Genomic DNA, 19,141 nt, shown 5'->3' with positions numbered 1-19,141 from the left:
TAGCATCATTCCTTCCAAAGAAATCCCAGGGCTGATCTCCTTCATAATGGACTGGTTGGATCTCCTTGCAGTCCAAGGGACTCTCAAGAGTCTTCTCCAACACCACACTTCAAAAGCATCAATTCTTTGGCACTCAGCCTTCTTCACAGTCCAACTCTCACACCCATACATGACCACTGGAAAAACCATAGCCTTGACTAGATGGACCTTTGTTGGCAAAGTAATGTCTCTACTTTTCAATGTGCTATCTAGGTTGGTCATAACTTTTCTTCCAAGGAGTAAGCGTCTTTTAATTTCATGGCTGCAATCACCATCTGCAGTGATTTTGGAGCCCCCCAAAATAAAATCTGACACTGTTTTCACTTTTCCCCATGAAGTGATGGGACCAGATGCCATGATCTTCATTTTCTGAATGTTGAGCTTTAAGCCAACTTTTTTACTCTCCTCTTTCACTTTCATCAAGAGGCTTTTTAGTTCCTCCTCACTTTCTGCCATAAGGGTGGTGTCATCTGCATATCTGAGGTTATTGATATTTCTCCCGGCAATCTTGATTCCAGCTTGTGCTTCTTCCAGTACAACATTTCTCATGATGTACTCTGCATATAAGTTAAATAAGAAGGGTGACAATATACAGCCTTGACGTACTCCTTTTCCTGTTTGGAACCAGTCTGTTGTTCCATGTCCAGTCCTAACTGTTGCTTCCTGACCTGCATACAGATTTCTCAAGAGGCAGGTCAGGTGGTCTGGTATTCCCATCTCTCTCAGAATTTTTCACAGTTTATTGTGATCCACACAGTCAAAGGCTAAGGCATAGTCAATAAAGCAGAAATAGATGTTTTTCTGGAACTCTTTGCTTTTTCCATGATCCAGCAGATGTTGGCAATTTGATCTCTGGTTCCTCTGCCTTTTCTAAAACGAGCTGGAGCATCTGGAAGTTCACGGTTCACATATTGTTGAAGCCTGGCTTGGAGAATTTTGAGCATTACTTTACTAGCATGTGAGAAAAGTGCAATTGTGCGGTAGTTTGAGCATTCTTTGGCATTGCCTTTCTTTGGGATTGGAATGAAAACTGACCTTTTCCAGTCCTGTGGCCACTGCTGAGTTTTCCAAATTTTCTGGCATATTGAGTGCAGCACTTTCACAGCATCATCTTTCAGGATTTGAAATAGCTCCACTGGAATTCCATCACCTCCACTAGCTTTGTTCATAGTGATGCTTTCTAAGGCCCACTTGACTTCACATTCCAGGTTGTCTGGCTCTAGATGAGTGATCACACCGTCATGATTATCTGGGTCGTGAAGATATTTTTTGTATAATTCTTCTGTGTATTCTTGCCACCTTTTCTTAATATCTTCTGCTTCTGTTAGGTCCATACCATTTCTGTCCTTTATCAAGCCCATCTTTGCATGAAATGTTCCCTTGGTGTCTCTAATTTTCTTGAAGAGATCTCTAGTCTTATCCATTCTGTTGTTTTCCTCTATTTCTTTGCATTGATTGCTAAAGAAGGCTTTCTTATCTCTTCTTGCTCTTCTTTGGAACGCTACATTCAGATGCTTATATCTTTCTTTTTCTCCTTTGCTTTTTGCTTCTCTTCTTTTCACAGCTATTTGTAAGACCTCCCCAGACAGCCATTTTGCTTTTTTGCATTTCTTTTCCATGGGGATGGTCTTGATCCCTGTCTCCTGTACAATGTCACGAACCTCATTCCATAGTTCATCAGGCACTCTATCTATCAGATCTAGGCCCTTAAGTCTATTTCTCACTTCCACTGTATAATCATAAGGGATTTGATTTAGGTCATACCTACATGGTCTAGTGGTTTTCCCTACTTTCTTCAATTTAAGTCTGAATTTGGCAATAAAGACTTCATGATCTGAGCCACAGTCAGCTCCCAGTCTTGTTTTTGCTGACTGTATAGAGCTTCTCCATCTTTGGCTGCAAAGAATATAATCAATCTGATCAGCGTTGATCATCTGTTGATATCCATGTGAAGAGGCTTCTCTTGTGTTGTTGGAAGAGTGTATTTGCTATGACCAGTGCATTTTCTTGGCAAAACTCTATTAGTCTTTGCCCTGCTTCATTCTGTACTCCAAGGCCAAATTGCCTGTTACTCCAGGTATTTCTTGACTTCCTACTTCTGCATTCCAGTCCCCTATAATGAAAAGGACATCTTTTTTGGGTGTTAGTTCTAAAAGGTCTTGTAGGTCTTTATAGAATCATTCAACTTCAGCTTCTTCAGCATTACTGGTTGGGACATAGGCTTGGATTACGGTGATATTGAATGGTTTGCCTTGGAAATGAACAGAGATCATTCTGTCGTTTTTGAGATTGCATCCAAGTATTGCATTTTGGACTCTTTTGTTGACCATGATGGCTACTCCATTTCTTCTGAGGGATTCCTGCCCACAGTAGTAGATATAATGGTCATCTGAGTTAAATTCACCCATTCCAGTCCATTTTAGTTCGCTGATTCCTAGAATGTCGATGTTCACTCTTGCCATCTCTTGTTTGACCACTTCCAATTTGCCTTGATTCATGGACCTGACATTCCAGGTTCCTATGCAATATTGCTCTTTACAGCATCAGACTTTGTTTCTATCACCAGTCACATCCACAGCTGGGCATTGTTTTTGCTTTGGCTCCATCCCTTCATTCTTTCTGGAGTTATTTCTCCACTGACCTCCAGTAGCATACTGGGCACCTACTGACCTGGGGAGGTCCTCATTCAGTATCCTATTATTTTGCCTTTTCATAGTGTTCATGGGGTTCTCAAAGCAACCTAAGTGTTCATCAAGAGATGAATGGATGAAGATGTGGTATACATACATATTGGAATAATATACAACCATAAACAAGAACGAAATTCTGCAATTTGCAGCATCATGGATGGACTGGGAAGGCATTATGCTAAAGTGAAATAAATTGACAGAGAAAGATAATACTGTATGATATCACTTATATGTGGATGCTAAGGTGTGAGGAGAAGGGGACGATAGAGGATGAGATGGTTGGATGGCATTACCGACTCAATGGACATGAGTTTGAGTAAATGCCCAGAGTTGGTGATGGACAGGGAGGCCTGGCGTGCTGCAGTCCTTGGGTTCACAAGGAGTTGGACACAACTAAGCGAATGAACTGAACTGAAAAGTTCTCCAAATTAACATATATTCTGTCACTTCCAGTGGAATTCTGTGAAATTTGGCTTGTGTGAGACAGCTATAGAGAACTTCTCCAGGACATTTAAAACAATGATTCATTTAAATCAGTGGTTCTCCATGTCCTGGAGTAGTTCCATAGTTTTGGAGACTTAAGTGATCAGTTTTCTTATAGTGGATGCATGTGCTTTGTGAATTCAGATTTTTTGTAATGTGTATTTTTTTAACATGGGAAACACTTCCTATTTTACTCTTTTCAGAGTCTTTTTTTGACATACATTTACACATGCCATCTAAATTCATTTTCCTCCAGGATGTCCCTGATAGGTAAAGAGGAACAGGAATTATTATTCCTATTGTCTGGAAGAATCTAAGCCTGAGGAAAAATGGGCTAATTTGCACAAGAATATCCAGGAAGTCAATGAAAGATTAAGCCAAAATATATGGACTCTTTCCAGCAAACTCTACTATGTACACTCAAAAGACTTATTTGTTCTTGACCAAAATGCTAGTCTCATTGTAACTTATGGTGGGACTAGCAGGGGTGGGAGCATAAAAATAGCCAAGGCATACCCTTGTTTGGATTAAGAATTGTAGGGAAGTACTTACCAAGAAGAGAGGAGTACAGTCTCATCATTGAGAAGGCAAGGTGGATGGGAGATGTTTGGACCACAAATTTACACTGAAGGCGAGTAAATTCAAGGCAGGGCTGGACAAGCCACATGAACATGTCATTGACCTAAGAGTAAAAGTAAAATCTGACATTAACAAGTGTGTTTAAGAACTTGGTACACCTCAAGGAAGCTGAAGATAAGACTAATGATGATTTTTGAGTCTAGGTATAGTGAAGAAAATCCATAGGCAACAAGACCTGTGCCTCTAGCTCCTATTTAATGTACAGTCCACTGACTATGCCCACTCCTCCCATTCTACTGAGCTGAATATGCAAGAAAAGCTTGGAGCCACTATGGGTCAGCTACAGGATGCATGAAACAGTTTTAGGTTCCAGAAGCCACTATATCTGACTTTTCTATAGAAAAATGTTAGGAATTTTAAACAACTGGTTTCAAAATGACTGACTGGCATTTATAAGGCAGGACTCCTGTAGAAAGTGGACACTGAGAGGCCCAGGCTTATTTTCAGTAATTCCCCACATACATGTCTGTATGTACATACTTCCTGGTGGGTATGATGATTCTTATCTCTTGGCTCTGCTCCCTACCCACTTACTCTTCAGAAGAAATTACTTGATTTTCTCTTCTTACTTTAGTGTTTTTTCTTAAACTTTGTGACTCTTACTGAAAATCACCTTGTTAATTTTTTTGCAATTAGGCATGTCATCATTAAATAAATACACTCATAGGTAATTATATGTGGATATGTGTGCATATATAAATGTATAGATGCGTTTATATGTATAATCCCAAAGAAGGGCAATGCTAAAGAAAATGTCCAAACTATGGCACAGTTGCACTCATCTCACATGCTAGGAAGTCACGCTCAAAATCCTTCAAGCTAGGCTTCAGCAGTACATGAACCAAGGAATTCCAGATATACAAGCTGGATTTAGAAAAGCCAGAGGAACCAGAGATCAGATTGCCAGTATTTGCTGGATCATAGAAAAAGCAAGAGAATTCCTGAAAAACATTTACTTCTGCTTCATTGACTATGCTAAAGCCACAACAAACTGGAAAATTCTTAAAGAGACAGGAATACCAGACCACCTTACCTGTCTCCTGAGAAACCTGTGTGCAGGTCAAGGAGCAACAGTTAGAACCGGACATGAAACAATGGACTGGTTTAAAATTGGCAAAGGAGTATATCAAGGCTGTATATTGTCACTCTGCTTATTTAACATCTGCAGAGTAGATCATGAGAAATGCTGGGCTGGATGAATCATAAGCTGGAATCAAGACTGTCGGGAGAAATATTATCAATCTTAGATATGGAGATGACACCATCTTACTGGTAGAAAGTGAGGAGAAACTAAAGAGCCTCATGATAAAGGTGAAAGAGAACAGTGAAAAAGCTGCCTTAAAACTCAACATTCGATGGGAGAGTAGTTCAAAACAGAGGGGGTATATGTATACCTATGGCTGATTCGGGTTGAGGTTTGACAGAAAACAACAAAATTCTGTAAAATAATTATCCTTCAATAAAAAAATAAATTAAAAAAACCTCAACATTCAAAAAACCAAGATCATGGCATCTGGTCTCATCACTTCATGGCAAATAGATGAGGAAACAATGACAGACTTTATTTTCTTGGGCTCCAAAATCACTGCAGATGGTGACTGCGACCATGAAATTAAAAGATGCCTGCTCCTTGGGAAGAAAGCTATGACAAATCTAGACAGTGTATTAAAAAGCAGAGACAGTACTTTGCTGACAAAGGTCCATAAAGTCAAAGCTCTGGTTTTTCCAGCAGTCATGTGCAGATGTGAGAGTTGAACTGTAGAGAACACTGAGTGCCAAAGAATTGATGCTTTAGAACTGTGGTGTTGGAGAAGACTCTTGAGAGTCCCTAGGACAGCAAGGAGATCAAACCAGTTAATCCTAAAGGAAATCCCCTGAATATTCATTGGAAGGACTGATGCTAAAGCTGAAGCCGCAATACTTTGGCCACCTGATGTGAGGAGAGGACTCATTAGAAAAGACCCTGATGCTGGGAAGGATTGAGGGCAAGAGGAGTAGGGGGTGACATGGGATGAGATGGTTGGATGGCATTACCAAATTAATGGACAGGAGTTTGAGCAAACTCTGGGATATAATAAAGGACAGGGAAGTCTGGTGTGCTACAGTCCATGGGGTTGCAAAGAGTTGGATACAATTAAGTGACTAAACAACAACAATGACTATGTATGAGTACTTGGACATGTGATACTCAGTCAGCAAATATTTATTGTGCATCTATTAAATGCAGTGTGATAGGTGCTAAAGATAAATGATGAACAAGATAGACAAGGTCTCTGTTCTCATGGTTTACAGTTTCAGGGGCAGGGGAGACAATAAATAATTAAACAAGCAAGGAAATGACTTAAGTATTTACAAATCCTGGAATGTACTAGCAGGAAACAAATAAATGTATTACAACTGGATAAAACAAGAAGGGTTTAATAGGGTGGTCAGGGAAGACTTCTTGGAGAAGCGGGGCTTTATGCTAAGACCTGGGTGACAAAGGTGAATCAACCCTTATGAGACTAAATGGGGCAAGATTTCCAGAAAGAGGAATAAAAAGTGCAAAAGCCTTGAGAAGGTAAAATCTGGGGTTTTCTAGGAATGGAAACAAGACCCTAGGGCTGGAAGGTAATAAGCTGAGTCTGAGAGGAGTGTAGGCCATGAGGCTGAAGGGGCAGGCTGGGTGGAATCACAATCTCAGAAGTCCTGGTAAGAATTTAGACTACTCAGGACACTGGGAAGTCTGTGAAGGCTTCCTGTGCATGTGAAGACTGGCTTCTGACTATGCATCTGGACATGTGTCTGTAAATAAACATTATATATATATATATATATATATAATGTGTAAATTATATATATGTATATAGTACATGTATATAGTACATACATGTATATACAGACATGTATATAGTACATACATGTATATACAGACATGTATATAGTACATGTATACACATGCGATAGGAAAAGGGCCATTCTATGCAGATCCCCAGAGCATTTCTACAGTGAGAAGAGAGTCTAACTCAAATCCTTCTTGGCTTCTTCCGTGGGAAACTTTCCTAGGGAACCCTGTTAATGCAGCAAAAGGCAAGAAGTACCATAAGCACTCATTCTCCCTTCCTACTTCCATCATCTGCGTGTGTTCTAATCTAACCTGAACATTCACACATCTTTTAGGGAGGGAAGAAGAAAACGGACACTCTTACTAGCTGCACTAAGAGAATTTCTCACTGGTTTTAGCTCCCTAGATTTAGGAGGTATAGAGTCCAGGTTACAGGGATGGGAAGTGGCAGGAAAAAGAACACAGATCTTCCTAACCTGGTACACCTCTAGAGCAGCTTCCAAAGGCATTTCTGCTGGTGGGCAAAGGGTCAAGGGGTGACATCCCAGTAATCATACAGAACATTTCTCAAGCACCAGAATTCTCCACTGAGGAGTCAAAAAGTAATGGAGGAGATGGAAGAGAAAGCAGAAATTGACTACACAATTCCAGCTCCACATGCAAAATAAAATAATAATGGCAAGAAGCCAGGAAGCAATGTAATTGGGGACAATCAGGGAATTTCCTGCCCCTCCTTGCCTTCCGTAATTATGAATGTGAAAACGATCCTAGAAGGCCTTTGGAGATGAGGAGTCGGGAGACAGGGAAGGACAGAAAGGAAAGGGACCAGAGGGTCTTACCAATTCCTTGTGCTCCTCAGTGAGACTGGAAGGCAGGGTATCCATGTATGAATCCTTCAGGGGCTTCCAGCCTAGCTGATGGGGTTCCATGTAGATCATCCCACACCTGGCAAGCACAAACAGAGGCCCATCCTGGTTCACATTGGGCTCCCAAGCATGTAGGGGTGAGGTAAATAGGCTGGAGCTTGGGTTGGAGCACAGACCTTCACCAGTTCCAAGCCAAAGGAAAGATGCACAGATTTTGCCAGGAAAGGGTAGAGACCAGTGATAAGAGTGGGGTCTTGAGAATCAGAGACCTGTATTCAAATCTCAGCCCCAGATCCTAATTGAGTGACCTTGGAAAAATTTCTTTTCTATCTCTGAATTTGAGTCCTTGTCTATAAATTGAGGAATATAAAAAATAAGTAGCTTGTAAGATTATTATAATGGTTAAATGAAAGGCCAGTAAAGAATTTGGCACTATGTCTAGCATATGGAACACTCTTAATCAATGAAAACTGCTATTATAGTTTTCATAATGTTAGTCCATTACCATGTACTGACATGTAACATTGTATTTAGCAAGTTTTTCCCCATTCTGTTATATCTAGGCACACTCTTCTTTGTTACTAACACTGGCTACCATTTATTCAGCACCTACTATGTGTCAGCCACTATGCTAAGTCTTAATGGCCTTCATTTCTAAATATTCCTTTTTATGGTTTACATTTTAGACATGAGGAGACAGTAGCTCTGAGAGGCTAATTGACTTGGAAGAGGTCGCACAGCTAGCAAGTGGTGTGTTCAAGGTGGGAGCCCAGGCTGGTCTAACTTGCCATGTGCTCTTTCTACTCCCTTACATTGCCTTTGGGAATGTGAGCTTATTTTTATTTTATTATTTTATTTGTTATAGACTGGGAGGTACATGATTGCATTAATTATTATCCTTGGCACTCTCATCATTAGCCCATGCATGACCTTTCTCAGTTAATTGTTTTCAATAATGTAATCAGTGTCCATGAACCCACCACCCAGGCAGAAACTATGGTTTTGAGAATAACCTTTATCTAATTATAAAGTCTCCCTTATCCTATCCCCCTGGCTTTCCCCACCTAAGATTACACAGAATCTTGAATCTCACATTCACTGATCTTTTGATTTCTTACCTTCTTATGGTTTTATATATGTACACATATTTAGTTGTTCAGTTGGTTTTAATAATTTAAAAGGGGATACTATGCTGCATGTAATATTATAAGCTTACTTTTCTTGCATTTTAAAAAATATCTATTTATTATTTATTTTTGGTTGGGTTAGGTCTTCGTTGCTGTGAAGGCTTTTCTTTAGTTGTGGCGAGTGAGGGGTTACTCTCAAGTTGCGGTGCACAAGCTTCTCATTGCAGTGGCCCCTCTTGCTGTGGAGCATGGGCTCTAGGCATGCGGGCTTCAGTAGCCGTGGCTCCTGGGCTCTAGAGCACAGGCTCAGTAGTTGTGGCACTCGGGCTTAGTTGCCCTGGGGCATGTGGGATCTTCCCAGATCAGGGTTCAATGCTGTGTCTCCTGCATTGGCAGGTGGATTCTTTACTACTAAGCCACCAGAAAAGCCCTACAGGCTTACTTTTATATATAATACTGCTAAGATTTTATCTTTAATTTTACTAAGATTTATCTATATAGTCACTTATCAGTACAGTTCACTTATTTTGAATGACAATATGTGATTTTATTATACTTCCTAATTGCTCTCCTGCAAGGAGATCCAACCAGTCCATTCTGAAGGAGATCAACCCTGGGATTTCTTTGGAAGGAATGATGCTAAAGCTGAAACTCCAGTACTTTGGCCACCTCATGCGAAGAGTTGACTCATTGGAAAAGACTCTGATGCTGGGAGGGATTAGGGGCAGGAGAAGAAGGGGACGACAGAGAATGAGATGGCTGGATGGCATCACGGACTCGATGGACGTGAGTCTGAGTGAACTCCGGGAGTTGGTGATGGACAGGGAGGCCTGGTGTGCTGCGATTCATGGGGTTGCAAAGAGTCGGACATGACTGAGTGACTGAACTGAACTGAACTGAACTGAATGCTCTCCTGTTAATCGGCATTTGGGTCATTTCTAAGTGTTACTGTGAATCGTGCTACCCTTTAAAATCTGGTACATGTCTCCTGTTGTACATGGGCACAAGATTATTCTCAGTATATACTCACAAGCAGAATTGCTCAGCCATAGGGCATATGAAGGTCCAAGTTTAGGAGGTAGTTCAGTTCAGTCACTCAGTCGTGTCTGACTCTGTGACCCCATGGACTGCAGCACGCCAGGCTTCCGTGTCCATCACCAACTCCTCGAGCCTACTCAAACTCTTGTCCATTGCACTGGTGATGCCATCCAACCATCTCATCTTCTGTCATTCCCTTCTCTTCCCACCTTCAATCTTTCCCAGCATCAGGGTCTTTTCTTGATGAGTCAGTTCTTCACTTCAGGTGGCCAAAGTTTTGGAGTTTCAGCCTCAGCATCAGTCCTTCCAATGAACACCCAGGACTGATCTCCTTTCGGATGGACTGGTTGGATTTCCTTGTAGTCCACAGGACTCTCAAGAGTCTTCTCCAACACCACAGTTTCAAAGCATCTTATCCAAAATGTTTGCCTGATTTTGTATTCCTACCATCAGTGTGGTTTGAGGACTGATTTTATGACAAAATCTGACAAAAGGTAATATAGGTGATCTGCTAGAATTAAACATATTTGTGGATTTTTAGAGCTTTTCTTCCTGCTTAGGGTTAGTGATGGAGAAGGCAATGGCAATCCACTCCAGTACTCTTGCCTGGCAAATCCCATGGACGGAGGAGCCTGGTAGGCTGCAGTCCACGGGGTCGCTAGGAGTTGGACACAGCTGAGCGACTTCACTTTCACGTTACACTTTCACTACTCACTTTGCATTGGAGTAGGAAATGGCAACCCACTCCAGTGTTCTTGCCTGGAGAATCCCAGGGATGGGGGAGCCTGGTGGGCTGCCATCTCTGGGGTCTCCCAGAGTCAGACACGACTGAAGAGACTTAGCAGCAGCAGCAGGGTTAGTGAGGCTTCGCCTAACCTCAGGGGCTCATGCAAGCTGACTCACCTGCTCACAGTGGCTGGGGAGGCCTGTTCCAGGTCAGCTGGCTCGAAGATCAGACTCATCTTGGGGCTCATCTGGATAATCTCTCCACTCATTAAACACAGCTGAAAGTACAAAGCAGAGGGGTAGAGGACAGCAAATTGCTTGAATTCTAACTGTAAGTAAAAGGCCTCAGTGGAGACAGAGATGGTTTGAATTCATTCAACAAATGTTTCTTGAGCACCTACTCTGTGCCAGGCACAATGCTAGCTGTGCAGAATAAAACAAACAAAAATATTCCTGTCCTCTTGAGGTCTGCATTCTGCTGGGAGGAACGGATGAGAAGCAAAATATGTAGGCTATACAAGGATGAAAATGCTTTGGAGAAAAAGTAGAGGAGAATGTTGTGTCTGGTGAGATGCAATGTTAAATAGGGAAGTCAGAGAAACACTGAATGGCAGCCTTAGATGAAGAATCTAGAAATTATCAGATTACAGCTAGTTTCATGGTTCCTTCCTCAGTGTTTAACACAGAACCTAATTGCACACTGGCATCCGATTATATTTTCTCAAGTTTCCCACAAAGACTCCTTCTGGAATCCCTCAGGGACTGGTCCAGGGTTAGAGTGACAAGAATATCTCCGTATCATTTTTGAAATGGAAAGATCATTAGAAGCCCTAGTGTTTAGCAAGTATATCCCCATAGAAAGTAGTGCAAATATACAGGACAGCCTCTGAGTATATACACTAAGTCTGTGGCACTGCTTCTCATTTCCCAACATGGGTTAAAGTGAGATGTTTAAGTCCTAAGATGGCCTGAGGCCTTGGTCTCTCAGGGGAAAAGAAATTCCATTGCTCCATGTTTCTCTTCCTAAGTTGAGGTCTAAAGAGCTTCTTGCAAATTACCTGACACACATCAAACATGTCTGTAATCAGGTCATTACTTGCAACCCCAGAAAGGTCACAGCTGTTATGGGACTAACACCACTAACAGTGTCATCTCTGAGTATCAAGAAAAGTAAAATAGACCCATAGCTGTGACAGTAGTTTGATTTCATTCGGAGCTGAGAAGAGCCATCAGGAATTTCACTGACTCTTTATACTTCTGGTCTCAGGACCAACCAATACATGTGTACAATTAGTTTACACAACATAGTCCATATCACGGAATAAAACTCACTTCTATATTTATATGTTTATAATAAAAATTATGAACATGCTATTATTAGTATATGTGTGTAATCTGGATAATTAGGGTTTCCATTGTTGAGCATGACTCACTATTAGTCTTGTGAAATGTAAATGCAGTTGGAAAATATATTTCGATTTGATAAGGAAGTATAGTCAGTGTAAGAACTCTTCCTTGAAATGGTGATAAATATTATTTTATTCTAACCCTTCTACAGCACTTGCTACATGCAAGGTGCTATTATAAGCAGTTTGTAAATATTAATTTATCTAATCTTGCTAACAATATTATAATACAGACACTATTATCCTCATTTTACAGATGATGCAATTGAGGTATAGGTATAGCTTTCCTGAGGTTACATGACTGCTGAGTGGTAACATAGGATCTGAACCCAGGCTGTCCAGCTCCAGAGACTAAGCTCCTTGCCACTACACTTACTGCAGTAGGCAGAACGTATCTTCCAAAGATTGCTGTGATGTCTCCTAACCCACGTGTACTTTTGCAGTGTGATCTCACCCACCTCTATCAAGAGGTGGCATCTATTTCTCTACTTCCTTGAATCTGGAAAGGTTCTGTGACTTCTTTGACTTAACAAAATTCAGAGAAAGTCATGCTGTGCCAATTCCAAGCAGAGATTTTAATTTCCTGCCTCTTGCAAATCAACCACCAGGTAAGAAGTGCCACTAATCCAAGACCACCAAATGATAAGCCCAAGTCATGTGGATAGGCCTGGATGATAAGATGCTATTTGAGAGAAAGAGAGGCAGAGAGAGAGAGAGAGAGAGAGACAGAGAGAGACAGAGAGAGACAGAGAGAGACAGAGACAGAGACAGAGAGTTACAGAGAGACAGACAAGTCAAGGAGGAAAGAGCCCCCAAAAACTGAGTGAAGAAGCTACCATGGCTGTGCTCCTCTAGTGCTAGCCACCCCAGATGACATCAAGAGGATTAGCTTGGCCCTTTTTAGCCTTTTTAAAGTTTATAATCCACAGTATCATGAGCAAAGTTAAGCCACCAAGTATTATGGTAGTTTGCATCTTTATTTATACAGCAATGGATAACCAAACTCCATCCCATATATCGGTTGCTTTGTATGGACTATCTTAATTATCAACGCCCCTATTTTATTACTACCTTTTTTACAAATGAAGAAATTGGTTCAGAGAAGTTATGTGAATTGCCCAACTTGCTCAATTGTAGAGCTCGTAGTCTAATTTAAAGCCAGAACTAAGGCTTTTAACCATTATACAACACTATCTCAAAACACACTCAACTTACCTACTATAGGTAAAAACAAAAGTATAATTCATGAATTGATAACTGTTACTTTCTTATGTGGCATTTATTCTCAGTGTGAATAAGTGTATATATTCTATTGTCGTGATCAATCACTCTCTTCGGGAAAAGAGTTTATTCCCCATCTATGTAAAAGTGATATCAGACAGGTACCTTTTTATTGTCATCCAGAACAGTGTTCATATTTTCAATCCAAACAGCGTCCACTGGCCCATCAAATATAATCCACTTGCGGTCATCAGACAAAGAAGATGCTTGCTCTCGGAAAGCATTGGCAAGGACACCATCTGTCCATTCGTGGCTCACTTGGTCAAAGCACCCATACAGCTGCCCCATGGTGATAGCCTTGGGATTAATGATCTTATACTCCACAGCAAACTCTTCCATCTGTTTGGCTGGACAAGAAGGTCCAACACAAGTTACAAAGTTTCTGGTGAGACCAGAACATTAGACAAGAGTCAATGCCATCTAAAAGGTCAGACAAATTTATCAGCATGCCATCCAAGCATAGTCCTTATAAAATTTATACTCTGTATAAAAATGGGGATAACTGGATAGGCAATGCCTTAAATTGTTGGGTTATTACAGCTATTAGTTTCTCACCATATTGTCTTCTGACCCTCATTTCAAACAAGTCAAATGAGCCATTTAGATCTAAATAAATTCCGTCTGGGCCTAAAATAACTCAGGCAGTACAGGAGAGAGATGCCATGTAATCAGGTCTCTTCATGTATCTGGCTTTCATGGCTACCCTAGAACCTTGGCTTTGACTTGAGATGAGGAAACAACTGACAGGTAAAAGATGGTTACTTTCCTTTTCCTCTATCTGAAGGGCCAGCTAAGCCCTGAAACCTCTTCTTTCGTTGCTCAATAAGTGTTCCCTGAGAATAGAGCACCAGGACCTAACTGGAATGCACAGGCTGATGGATGGTACATCATATGTAATAACAGAAAGTAGCCACACTTCTACGCGATCCTTCAAAGTAAGGAAAAACTGGAGTGCATGAACCATGAACTAGAACCATGAACTAAGAATCGTTCCCGCAGAATCCTGAGGCAAAGACAGTGGGGTAGCCTCCTTTCTCTTCATTTAGTTTCCTAAACTATATTCAATACCTAAATTACTATTTAAGTTTGAAATGCCCAAATTAGTTTTTAATGTCAAGTGAGTACTGAAAACAAAAATCCAAGAGTAACTCAATGTTATTACAAAAAATATTAAAACAAAGCATACTGGAAGGGATTGTGTAAACACAAGCAGAGCGAGGCACTGCTTTTCAAAACCACAGCTTTGTGTTTTATAAAAGGAAAACCCCCAAAACTGTTTCTCTGGCAAAAGACATAGCTTTTATTTGTTGAGCAGACACTGTGCTAAGTTATTTACCTGTATGAAAGTGAAGTCGCTCAGTCGTGTCCGACTCTTTGCGACCCCATGGACTGTAGCCTATCAGGCTCATCCGTCCATGGGATTTTCCAGGCAAGAGTGCTGGAGTGGATTGCCATTTCCTTCTCCAGGGGTTCTTCCCGACCCAGGAATTGAACCCAGGTCTCCTGCATTGCAGGCAGATGCTTTACCATCTGAGCCACCAGGGAAGCCCTGTATAATCTCATTTAATTATCACAATGATCCCATTATCACAATGATGCCTCTGGGAAAACAGGCAAAGAGAGGTTTAGTAACTTGCCCAAGGTCTGCGTCTGATTCAAAAGTCTGAGGCCTTATCTTCTACATTAAATGAAAGGAAGGAAAGAAGGAAAGGAGGAGGGAGGGAGGGAAGCAGAGTGGATGGAAGGGAGGAAGAATGGGAGGCAGAAAAAAAGGGAAAGGGAAGACAAAGAAAGAGAGGCAAAGAAGGAATGGAAAGAAAACAGAAACCATGCAGTGATCTGTTTTTAGAACAATTTTGTTTAGGTAAGTGGCAGGAGTTTCCCTCTCACTGGGAAGCTTTTGGAGAAACCACAGTTCAGCATTTGAGAAAATTCCTCCAGCCTAATGATGCACATAAAACCCCCTGTTAGAAGCTCTCCTTCTCTTTATTTTCTGCCTGCAGAACCCTGTGTGCCATGTTCTATTTCTGGCTCTAATGTCAAAATCCAGGGATGGCAAAGCTAACAGCCTAGCATCATCTCTCTGGAACCAGTCAACTAAGTGGGGACACCTGTTCTCCCTGGAAGTCAGGGATGTGAGTTTTACCTTCGTATAAATCACCCAGAGCTGCAGCCAACACTTTATAAGCACAGGTCTTGCCACCCATGGGATCTCCAACAATCATATAGCCATGTCTTACCAGCATCATCTCGTAGATCTGGGAGGAAACATCATGGAAGAAGTTAATCATTGCAAACCTCCCAGAACTGCAATTAGTCAGAAGTCAACAAGGAATGAGGGCTACAGTCATGTTTTTTCATCTATTGCTTAAATGTCTTTTGCATGAATAATAATATATGTGTGCATTTCAGATTATTTAAGGGATGAGAAATACTATTTACTCTGTACCTCTCCATGTGCTAAACATGAACTGATTCACCTAAGTCATTTCATTTAACCCACTTAGGCATGTCTTGTGCTGTGTGTGCTGTGCTTAGTTGCTCAGTCATGTCTGACTCTTTGTGACCTCATGGGCTGCAGCCCACCAGGCTCCTCTGTCCATGAGGATTCTCCAGGCAAGAATACTGGAGTTGGTTGCCATGCCCTCCTCCAGGGTATCTTCCCAACCCAGGGATTGAACCCAGGTCTCCTGCATTGCAGGTGGATTCTTTACCAACTGAGCCACCAGGCATCATTAACTACTTTCAAATGGTGGGAACACTGAGCCCAAGAGAGGTTAACTGCCTTGCCCAAGCTCATCAGTGGTGGAACCAGGATTTAACCACAGGGCCTCTGATTTCAATGCTGCTAATCTTTCCATTACACCATTTCTACTTGCTTTTAAAGAGGAAAAGGAAACAGTGGTCATTTTAGCAAATTGTATTTCTATTGGAAATTTCCTTTCTCAAGGCCTAAATTCTACTCTGACTTAATTTGAATTCTCAATAGATTAAAATGTATTTTATGAGTCAGGAGAGATGCTGTAAAATACAAATGACCTTCCATGTAATTTTAGCCCTTACCCTTGAGAATCAATAGCGAAGTGGAAGCTCATTTTTTAAATTTTCTAATTGTTCTGTCTGTCTGTGACGAGTAGTCTATGATAGCTGAAATGGAAATTAATATAAATGACATTTCATGTTTTCTCTTTCCTTCTAAACTGTGAATCTCTCAGAAAAAGGGAGTACGTGAAGCTTTTTATTTTAAAGATTATGTTCTCATTATTTTTCACCTTCCCTGGAGGAGGAAATGGCAATCCACTCCAGTATTCTTGCCTGGAAAATCCCATGGACAGAGGAGCCTGCGGGCTACAATCCATGGGGTTGCGTAGAGTCAGACATGACTGAGCAACTGACACATATTTTTCACCTTGGAAGTGAGTTATACAGAGGGTCTAAATGAAGACAATAGGGGGGTGGTACAGGTACTGATAAAAGTGAGTCAGCAAATATTTGTTAAACACCTACTATGTGCCAGACACTCTTCTAGATGCTATAGATACAGAGGATAAAACAAAAAAAAAATCCCTAACCATCAAGTAGTTTACATTGAAATAGGAAAGACATTTCAGATAGAATAAAGATAAGTGAGTTGACTGTGCATTAGAAAGAAGAAAGGCACTTATGCTTCAATAGTCTCTCACCTTCCTCCTCACACACCTTTAAATAGATTACTGAAAGTGAAAGCCTCTCAGTCATGTCCTACTCTTTGCAACCCCATGGACTATGAAGGGGGAACTTCTGTGCAATTCTCCAGGCCAGAATACTGGAGTGGGTAGCTTTTCCCTTCTCCAGAGGATCTTCCCAACACAGGGATCAAACCGAGGTCTCCCACATTGCAGGCAGATTCTTTACCAGCTGAGTCACATGGCATGCCCCAAAATACTGGAGTGGGTAGCCTAACCCTTCTCTAGGGGATCTTCTCGACCCAGGAATTGAACCAGGGTCTCCTGCATTGCAGGTGGATTCTTTGCTGACTGAGCTATCAGCAAAGCCCAAAATGAATTATCAAGGTATCAATATAACAAAAAGGGTGGTAACTCCATACATATATTTTTGGCTGTTCTGGGTGTTCATTGCAGCATGCATTATGAAGCACAGGCTTAGTTGCCCTGCAGCATGTAGGATTTTAGTTTCCCACCCAGGGATTCGACCTGAGTCCCCTGTATTGGAAGGTGAATTTTTATTTACTGGATCACCAGGGATCTCCTCATATGTTTTGTTTTTCAAAATTGATACTAAAGTATTTAAACTATATAAAAGTTTACCTGTAGGCCTGCAAATTACTTTGAAATACATAAAAAGTAAGATAAGTGGATTATGGATGTACACATAAGTGATAAAGCAAGTTCAAGGTAAGAGAAACCCAAGTGAGATGGTAGGTGTTGCGAGAGGGCATCATACTGAAGGGCAGGCATACTGAAACCATAATTACAGAAAACTAGCCAATCTGATCACACAGACCACAGCCTTGTCTAACTCAATGAAACTAAGCCATACCATGTGGGGCCACCCAAGACGGATGGGTCATGGTGGAGAGGTCTGACAGAATGTGGTCCACTGGAGAAGGGAATGGAAAACTATTTCAGTATTCTTGCCTTGAGAACCCCATGAACAGTATGAAAAGGCAAAATAATAGGATACTGAAAGAGGAACTCCCCAGGTCAGTAGGGGCCCGATATGCTACAGGAGATCAGTGGAGAAATAACTCCAGAAAGAATGAAGGGATGGAGCCAAAGCAAAAACAATATCCAGCTGTGGATGTGACTGGTGATAGAAGCAAGGTCTGATGCCGTAAAGAGCAATATTGCATAGGAACCTGGAGTGTCAGGTCCATGAATCAAGGCAAATTGGTAGTGGTCAAACAGAGATGGCAAGAGTGAATGTCGACATTCTAGGAATCAGCGAACTAAAATGGACTGGAATGAGTGAATTTAACTCAGATGACTATTATATCTACTACTGTGGGCAGGAATCCCTCAGAAGAAATGGAGTAGCCATCATGGTCAACAAAAGAGCCCAAAATGCAGTACTTGGATGCAATCTCAAAAACAACAGAATTATCTCTGTTCATTTCCAAGGCAAACCATTCAATATCACGGTAATCCAAGGCTATGCCCCAACCAGTAATGCTGAAGAAGCTAAAGTTGAACGGTTCTATGAAGACCTACAAGACCTTTTGGAACTAATACCCAAAAAAGATGTCCTTTTCATTATAGGGGACTAGAATGCAAAAGTAGGAAGTCAAGAAACACCTGGAGTAACAGGCAAATTTGGCCTTGGAGTACGGAATGAAGGAGGGCAAAGGCTAATAGAGTTCTGCCAAGAGAATGCACCAGTCATAGCAAACACCCTCTTCCAACAACACTAGGGAAGACTCTACACATGGACATCACCAGATGGTCAACACCGAAATCAGATTGATTATATTCTTTGCAGCCAAAGATGGAGAAGCTCTATACAGTCAACAAAAACAAGACTGGGAGCTGACTGTGGCTCAGATCATGAACTCTTTATTGCCAAATTCAGACTTAAATTGAAGAAAGTGGGGAAAACCGCTAGATCATTCAGGTATGACCTAAATCAAATCCCTTATGATTATACAGTGGAAGTGAGAAATAGATTTAAGGGCCTAGATCTGATAGATAGAGTGCCTGATGAAATATGGACAGAGGTTCGTGACATTGTAAGGGAGACAGGGATCAAGACCATCCCCATGGAAAAGAAATGCAAAAAAGCAAAATGGCTGTCTGAGGAGGCCTTACAAATAGCTGTGAAAAGAAGAGAAGCGAAAAGCAAAGGGGAAAAGGAAAGACATGAGCATCTGAATGCAGAGTTCCAAAGAAGAGCAAGAAGAGATAAGAAAGCCTTCTTTAGCGATCAATGCAAAGAAATAGAGGAAAACAACAGAATAGAAAAGACTAGAGATCTCTTCAAGAAAATTAGAGATACCAAGGGAACATTTCATGCCAAGATGGGCTTG

General features: G+C 41.2%; 1 protein-coding gene across 1 annotated transcript in view; it reads right to left on the bottom strand.

The window, feature by feature from the left end:
• DNAH3 (dynein axonemal heavy chain 3) overlaps positions 1 to 19,141 on the bottom strand; it is a 229,731-nt gene that overhangs the window by 96,217 nt on the left and 114,373 nt on the right. The window contains exons 36-40 of the mRNA XM_052659374.1: positions 15,266 to 15,377; positions 13,225 to 13,466; positions 10,610 to 10,710; positions 7,515 to 7,620; positions 3,765 to 3,894 (exon numbers count right to left, since the gene is read on the bottom strand). Coding sequence (XP_052515334.1) covers positions 3,765 to 3,894; positions 7,515 to 7,620; positions 10,610 to 10,710; positions 13,225 to 13,466; positions 15,266 to 15,377 — 691 coding nt within the window. The remainder of the gene's footprint in view (positions 1 to 3,764; positions 3,895 to 7,514; positions 7,621 to 10,609; positions 10,711 to 13,224; positions 13,467 to 15,265; positions 15,378 to 19,141) is intronic.

The sequence above is a fragment of the Budorcas taxicolor genome, chromosome 2 (genome assembly GCF_023091745.1).
Source record: "Budorcas taxicolor isolate Tak-1 chromosome 2, Takin1.1, whole genome shotgun sequence".
NCBI lineage: Eukaryota > Metazoa > Chordata > Mammalia > Artiodactyla > Bovidae > Budorcas > Budorcas taxicolor.
Note: the sequence above shows the minus strand (reverse complement) of the source record. Positions and strands in the feature narration are given on the sequence as shown.